The sequence below is a fragment of the Aquarana catesbeiana genome, linkage group LG07 (genome assembly GCF_042186555.1).
Source record: "Aquarana catesbeiana isolate 2022-GZ linkage group LG07, ASM4218655v1, whole genome shotgun sequence".
NCBI classification, from domain to species: domain Eukaryota; kingdom Metazoa; phylum Chordata; class Amphibia; order Anura; family Ranidae; genus Aquarana; species Aquarana catesbeiana.
This window is the reverse complement of record NC_133330.1, coordinates 63,378,070-63,386,114: the sequence shown is the minus strand read 5'-3', so window position 1 is coordinate 63,386,114 and position 8,045 is coordinate 63,378,070. Positions and strand designations below refer to the sequence as shown.

The following is an 8,045-nucleotide window of genomic DNA, read 5'->3' as shown; positions in this document are numbered from 1 at the left end:
AGGGTGCAGCTCCCTGCCACCAACTACATAAATCAGGAATCAGAATACAGATTGTGTTTAAAAATATTTATTAAAACATTTAAAAATTTCTATTTACAAAAAGTGCATGGACATATTATTATATCACAAACTATTTACATATTTTAAAACTGTGTTAGCTAGCACAGTATACCAGAACAATGTATCAATTTTCTCTTAGGCCATCAGAAGTCCAAGTTCTATTATTGAGTCATTAATGACTGCTAATAAAAGTGTCATTCCTTTGTTCGTTTTTTTTTTATATTTGAGGATACTGTCATCGCAGAGCAAAAAGTGCCTGTTCATTGTCAGCTGAATTCCAGTATAATATAATTAGCCACAAAACAGCTTACACTATAAAAACTAAGCTCCCAGATAGCAAGCAATTGTGCTGCAAGTTTTAAAACGCCTTGTTAAGCTATTGCTAGACTTGCCAGGCTTTAAAAGTTTGTTGCACAATTGCAGCAAGTCCGCATTGCATGACTCCAAGATCAACTTTCTCTGCAAACATTTTGCAAGTCTACTGCAAGTTCTGGTTCACTTATGTTGTGCAATAGTCATCCCACCACAGGGGGTCACTGTGGCTGAATTGTCATGCTGTAGACTTGCAGAGCTCTTGCTGTAGACTCGCCACTGCAACTTTGCTCTTGCTAGAGAGACTTGCCACGCAAATTTGCTACAAATTGGAAATGTGTCAGCTAGTACTTGTACTTCAAGTGCTCTACAAGTGTACAGTTTGCCAGTGAGAATGTGCAACAAGTCAACAGACTTACAATTCAACACTGCCACAAATTTGTGGCAAGTTATCCTTGCTATCCGGGCTAAAGCAAAGCCGGCCATAGATGGATCGAATCTCAGCCAGTTCAGCAGGGACTGGCTGTTATTCGATTCATCTATGAGCAGGCAGAGCACAATAGCTCAGTGGGAGGGATTCCCCCCATCAACGCTGACTGTGTTGATGGGGAAATCAAGCAATTTTCTTTCCTTTCACCCCTTGTGGAAGGAAAGAAATTTGCTAAATCTATGGGCTGCTTAAGAAGTTTCACGCAATGTGCCCTAATCTGTGATTAGACTTGTTGCAGCTCTCACATGTGCTTTTGGGTGGGACTTTAGCCTCTTGTCACTGAATTAGGCACTGTGTAACTTCCCTCTCTTTCCCCAAGAGACAACATGGAGCATACAGTAGAGAGCATAAAAAATGGTCTGCACAATCAAATTTCTGGAACTGGTATTCCTAGAACATCAGCTTACTGGCAACAATGCAGTTTTAAAAGAACAGTTGAAATGATATTTTAGTTATCAAGTAATCTGTCAGTGGAGTCTGGACCATCTTTGCTTGTTTTAGCACCTCCTTTTGAATGTTTAGTGTTAATAAATATATATCAAAATCCAGCAGGAAACGTGAGAACTCCCCATACTTGCCACAGCAGGCATGCAGACCTGGGGACAGAGATTTCACCAAAAGTCCCCAAGAAAAGAAACAAGTTGTCATTTGGTTTAATTCTCCAGCATCAACCAAAAACTGAAATCTCATATATTAGGTGGCCTAACCCTTTGTGCACTGGTTTGCCATGGTTCACTAAACCAATGCCCAAATGTATGCATTTAAAGCTAAATTTTCAATCTTGCATGTAAAGTTTCTTTAAATTAATTTGTATTAACTGTTGCTACATTAGCTTGATTTTTGCACTTTTGGAAAGTTTATAATGCAGCAGATATTCAGACAACCAGATGCTAAGCACTTGGCAAGTGGTCATCACAAGCAAGACCAGAGGTAATTTATGGCCGAATTGAATGGACAAGTCACTGGTTAGTGACCACTGGTTTGCAGTAACATGAAGTAGAAAGGTCCTTATTCTTGGATTTTTGGTGTTAAGGATTCCTTCACAATAAGGAACTGAGACTCACGATGACACCTCTTCATTTTGGCTCGACGATTCTGAAACCAGATCTGTAATAAAAATAGATGTAAATACATTAGATATACAGTGTGTTAAGAGTGCACTTTCCAATAAAACAGGAGAATAAGGATTGGCATTCTCACAAAGAGAATAAGAATTGGCACCAGAGCTGATGTCAACAGGAAAACAAAGCATCTGTCTAGGGTTGCACAGCTTGGCAGTAGGATAGAGTACAAATAAAAACCCAGAAACTTGGGTTACCAAGATCTATTTATCCTATACTATGATTTACAGCAGGATACAAAATAAAAGAAAGGATCACTTGTTGCTCTACCAGTTTGTATAAATGAGGTCTATTGTTCCTTTGTGTTTCTTGGTCTTTACTAATTATTTGTTCCCCCATTCAAAATACAAGAAAGACTGAGTGCTGTAAAAATGGGTGATGGGCAGTGTAGACAAGGTCAGACTAGGTAGATCTAAAGTCCTGATGGATCCTTTCTGACCAACACACAATACATACATAAGGACCCCAGCACTTGGGCACCATAAGGTTTAAATATAGGTGTGCAGGTAATGCATCTTTCTGGTGCCACCTGTCAGCTGGAGGCGATGTGTTTAGTAAATTTAAAAAAAAAAAAAGAAAACGGCAATCGGTTCCAATTTTTGTTTGAAAGTGGTGCGAAAAAAGAAAAATGTAATATATCGCAGCTTACAAATCCTTAGATGTGGTGGCTGCATTAGTTTTAATTTTTAGGCCTTTTTTCCTTTATTTCACCTGGAGATCTAGCCAGTAACACACTTCCCGTCTTAGGGTGTCTGCATTCTTGATGAAGTAGTAAAGCAGACACCTTTGTCAATCTAGGAAGAGGGTAGTGTTAGATGGACTGGCAGATTTATATGGATTTCACTAACTAAAGCTTAACTCCAGTTAACACTTCATAAGCAGTTACAGCAACCGTTTTTCCTTTTGGGATAAAGGTTTTAAATAAATGAGCAAAAGTCGACAATTTTAAGCACCCCTATGGTTTGTGTCAGCCCTTTAACTGCCACTTTGTCTGGACAGCTTGGTCTGTTGAAGTAAATTGAAAAATAACAGAGTTACTGGCAGGATCACCAGGTGAAAAAAAAAGAGAAAAAAATAAAAAGGAAAACTAATATAGTCACCCAAACCAAGAATTGGTGAGCCGATATGTAATACATTTTTGTTTTTGGGTTAAATACCACTTCAAGTCAACACGTTTTTTTTCTAACAGTGGAATCTTTTAAGAAATGGTTTCCATTTAGTAAAGCAGGTCAGCAATAGTACCCTCCATACTTCCTCTGTACAGGCCTTCTTTATGTTTTAGTGTTGAGAAGGTAAATCTAGGGGATAGGTAAAAGCTTAAAGGTTGGGGAGGGAGGAGGTAAGTTGTTATGGTCAGCTTATTATTTAAACTTGTTTTCAGTACTGAAAGCCAAGATACCATATGTAGATAATACATATTTAAAACATATCTTACCTGAATCCTATCTTCATCTAAAGACAACTTGTTGGCAAGCTCTTCTCTCACATCTATACCAGGGTATGAGTTTACTCGAAACACATTCTCCAGAATCTCAATCTGCAAATAAAGAAAAAGATTGAATTAATAAACTATAAAGGCATTAGACTGATAAGGCATCGTTTGTATTGGTGACAACAACCTTCAAAAGGTTGGATTCCCCTTATTCTAAAAAGATTTCCACTTATTCCTACCATGACTCTGGAAGAAGAAGTGAAGAGAAATGCCCCCACTGCGAGCAAAGAACCTGAAAAAAGTTCTACTCTTTCCCCACTTTAGCCATAACTTAATTCAGATGGAGTTACACCAACTTTATCAACAGTGATAAGTAAAGTTTGCAGCACAGTGGCTAAGTGGTTAAAACTTTTACCTAGCAGCACTAGGGTTGTTGGTTTGAATCCCAACCATGGGACTACCTGCATGGAGTTTGCATGTTCTCCCTATGCCTGATTGGGTTTCCTTGGGGTATTCCAGTTTCCTCCCACACTCCAAAGACATGCTAGTCGATTAATTAGTTCCTCTCTAAACTGGTCCTAGTGTGTGTATGTATGAATGTGAGTTTAGATTGTGAGGGACTTTAGATTGTAATGTTTCATATTCCCATCGCACACCTGGTATAAGCTCTAAAGGTTGGGTGCTGGAGCAACAACCAGCTGGATACTGGTTCAAGTCACAATGTAGATACTTGCCAGAACACCAAGGATCAGCACAAGGTGGCGTCCAAACGGTTTAGTTTATTGCATGATCACAACACAAAGAGATGCAACGTTTCGGAGTCACGCAGAACCCCTTCGTCAGGCATGTGATGATCATCACATGCCTGACGAAGGGGTCCTGCGTGACTCCAAAACGTTGCACCTCTTTGTGTTGTGATCATGCAATAAACGAAACCGTTGGGACTTTAGATTGTAAGCTCCTTGAGGACAGGGACTGATGTGATTGTATAATATACAGTGCCTTAAAAAAGTATTGATACCCCTTGAAATTTTCCACATTTTGTCATGTTACATCCAAAAACATAAATGTATTTTATTGGGATTTTATGTGATAGACCAACACAAAATGGCACATAATTGTGAAGTGGAAGGAAAATGATAAATGACTTTCCAAATTTTTTACAAATAAATATGTAAAAAGTGTGGCGTGCATTTGTATTCAGCCCCATTTACTCTGATACCCCTAACTAAAATCTAGTGGAACCAATTGCCTTCAGAAGTCACCTAATTAGTAAATAGAGTCCACCTGTGTGTCATTTAATCTCAGTATAAATGCAGCTTTTGCCTTTTTCAAGCCACTGTATACTAATCCATTAGTGAAAATAACTGGTGAACTACTGTATTATCTTAACAAACTTTTAGTTTATATACTTACAGTGTGGAATTAAATTAAATAGTGACAGGGAAGAATGGAGACATAGGGCTTTACTAAAGACAAATAGGCTGTTTGCTTTGCAAGGGAAATTTCCCCTAGCTAGTGAACACGATGAAATTTCACTTTGCAAAAAAAAATGTCTAATCAAGTGCAAGGAAAGTTTTTCTTTTTAAACTGTATTTTTACTTGCATATAGTGTTATTAGATGATGGTAGTCAGCAGAGCTTTGCTTCATTTATTAAGCAATGGGAAAATTCCCTTGCAAAGTGGACAGCTTCATTGCTCTTTAATCATCCCTTTACTATGAAGGCATGTTGGACAAAGAATATTGGATCCATATATACAAATTATAATAATGAAATTACCTGGCTTCTAGTGAATGCAGTTCTGGGCCTCCTTCCTCTGTACCAGCTCATTTCTCTTTTATATGTCAGGCGTTCTGTTGCTGAACAGCACTTTTCATATTGTCCAACAGTTTCCTTTTCTAGCGTATGTCTGACTGTATGAACCTGAAGAGGTATTTCACAATTGAAGATAGGAAGGCGCAAGCAAGATGTATTAATTTCTGAAAAGGAAAAACAAATCAACTTCTTAATTAGCATTACCGGGCCTTCTAAGGGCATCAGACTGAAAAATGTAGTACACTGTAATTTGAAATCACACAAGTGCTTCTATCACTGCAATCAGATAAACACTCGCTACTGTTTATACCACAACTGATGACACACTTGATAGCACTAACAGGCAACAGATATAATCTGGTCCTAAAGGATGCAAATTGTAAGTGCAAGCCAATTTATTTTCCAAAAAATCTCTAATAGAGATTGGATAACATGTCACCTACCATCTGTTGAAGAACTACCAGTTTTAGCATATCTATAAAATAATACAATAGTATAATATAGATTTCTAAGGTTTAGAAGAAACCAAACAAAACTGATTTCATAAATAAGCATTAGGAAGAAAAAAAGTACTGTTAGATCTCTGCAGTAGATGTGAATACTTGTGGTCTGAAGTGAGTGGATGTTAGATATTTGGCTAAATATGTTTTTAATAAACATTCAATGATAAATAATTAAAACATGACATATAGCAATAGAAATGATAAAGTACTAGATGCCATAGACGGATACATATATTACTATTGTGAAAAAAACAAAGGATTCTTTATGTGGAAATGTAGCTGACTTTTCTCCTGAGATAGTCCTCTAATGTTAATCAGGGCCATGCTGGCCATTTGTCCTGTTGAATGACTCTTTTATGGGTTTTTTATTCTTTATTTTTTTTGTGTTGTCACTTAAAAAAAAAATCATAAAGTAACATGAAGGTGTGGGTAATTAAATGCAAAACAAAATAATGAAGAGCAATGGCTACTTGAAAGCATTCCAAAATTTTTGTCTTTTGAGAGTCAAAGAGAGAGTATTGAAATATCACAATGTTGTACTTAGGCACTGATATGATCTTTGGTATAAGGTCTTACATAAGGTTTATAATTCCTTTTGCAATAGAAGACCCTTTATTGAAACAACTGCCTAAATGCAGGTAATTTACTAAAGAAACAGATAATCATCACTCAATACATTTTCGCTTCAACTATCCAATCATACAAAAGCAAATTCCTATTTACTTATTTCATCTCCATATGACTGGGCATTCAAAGTGAAGTTGCTTTTAAACATACTTGGATCATTTAGGTGAATATTCACTCAATTTATTGAGTAAAGATGAGCAATTCCTTTAAGAAATTAGTGTTAGCGTCTCTGTACCATTCAGAATGACCATTAAGGTTGTTTTTTATATTTATATTATACATCATAGATTTTATATAGAGTGAATCCTCTAACTAGTAATGTGTGAAACCTAAGTTACGTTTGATGACTTACCTCTATTGCAGTACTCGTCCATCCAAGGCCTGTAATGCCTGCTGGTGGCAGTGGAAGTGAAGTCCCTTTTCTTATCCAGACCTAGAATGCTTTCTATGGAAAATGAACTAGTTGTGGTCCTGTTGTTACCAAGAAAAGAACCTTTCTGAAGCTCTGCAGACATTCTTGGGCCGGCCTCACAAACAGACCCGCTTGACATGATCAAGCTTCCTGTAGATCCTACAAAACCAGAATACTAGAAGATGGGTCTTGCAGCCCTCCTTATAGCTGTGTTAACAAGGGGGCCGGATTTACAACCTCATTAATTAAAATCTCTCATTAGAAAGTCTTAGCATCTCAATGAAGACTCTCCCACCAAGAGGCAAGAGGAGTTAATTGTTTATTTGTTTGGCAAGTAATTAGCAGCTAATGGGGACACTAGGGGGGGTCACCTAGAGGGACAGTGTTATCTTTCACTGCCAGAAGATCTCAACTTTCTCCAGCAGATGAGCAGGGCTCTTAACTCCTCTTTTATTTGAAACCATTAATGTATAAAATCTCTTCCTTTCAAAATTTTTCAATTTCACGGACACCATCCTTGCTGCATTGAGGAAAACCACTCAAGTAATAAATAATCTCATTTATAAAAAAGTTTTTTTTTTCTTCCAAGGAAATAAAATAATTAAATAAAGCCTTTAATGCTATTAGACTAATCCCGCTGAAAATGCAGCATTTGTTTCATATGATTATTTAGTGGGTTAATGTGGTCGGGGAAGAGACAATGGGTTGTGGCACAAGGCACAACGTTCCATGCTGACAAATCAGTGTAATTGTTTTTTAAAGGACCCAGATTAGCAGAGTGGGGCGGTGGTACCTAGTATTTTCAATAATAATGTGCTTGTTTATTTAACAATTACCATATTTAAATCAGGTGGATAGGATGGACGGATGTTTGCACCCAATTAGTACTCTGCTACTGGCAGTAGATTGTGACAATGGGTCATAGTAAAGACATACATACGGATAAAGTGGGTATATGATGGGTTTTGGGATTTTAAATGAGGCCTAATATAGTCATACGCCTCCATCCCTGAATCTGAAATTTAAAAGGAAAAGGTTTGGGACTTTAAATGGACTTTAAGTAAAGCACGTGACACATAGCTGGTAAAGCGGTCAAATACACGTTGGCACATTTATTCTTTCATGTATATACAGACATCATGATGATAACATTTTAAACTGTCAACGCATGATTATAATGCATCATTATAATCATGTGTTGACAGTTTAGATTATTATAAACTTGCAATCATTAATGATTTTAATATATATTTTATGATATGGATTACAAG

At 37.0% G+C, this 8,045-nt stretch overlaps 1 protein-coding gene across 1 annotated transcript; it reads right to left on the bottom strand.

Annotated features, from left to right (window-relative positions):
• Window positions 1–202: 202 nt before the first annotated feature.
• On the bottom strand, window positions 203–6,938 carry HESX1 (HESX homeobox 1). Its single transcript, XM_073591378.1, has 4 exons — window positions 6,715–6,938; window positions 5,197–5,396; window positions 3,419–3,520; window positions 203–1,969 (listed from the first exon to the last, which is right to left on the bottom strand). Exons 1-4 carry the CDS (start codon window positions 6,911–6,913, stop codon window positions 1,871–1,873), a joined length of 600 nt encoding a protein of 199 aa, XP_073447479.1. The 5' UTR covers window positions 6,914–6,938; the 3' UTR covers window positions 203–1,870.
• Window positions 6,939–8,045: the final 1,107 nt, after the last annotated feature.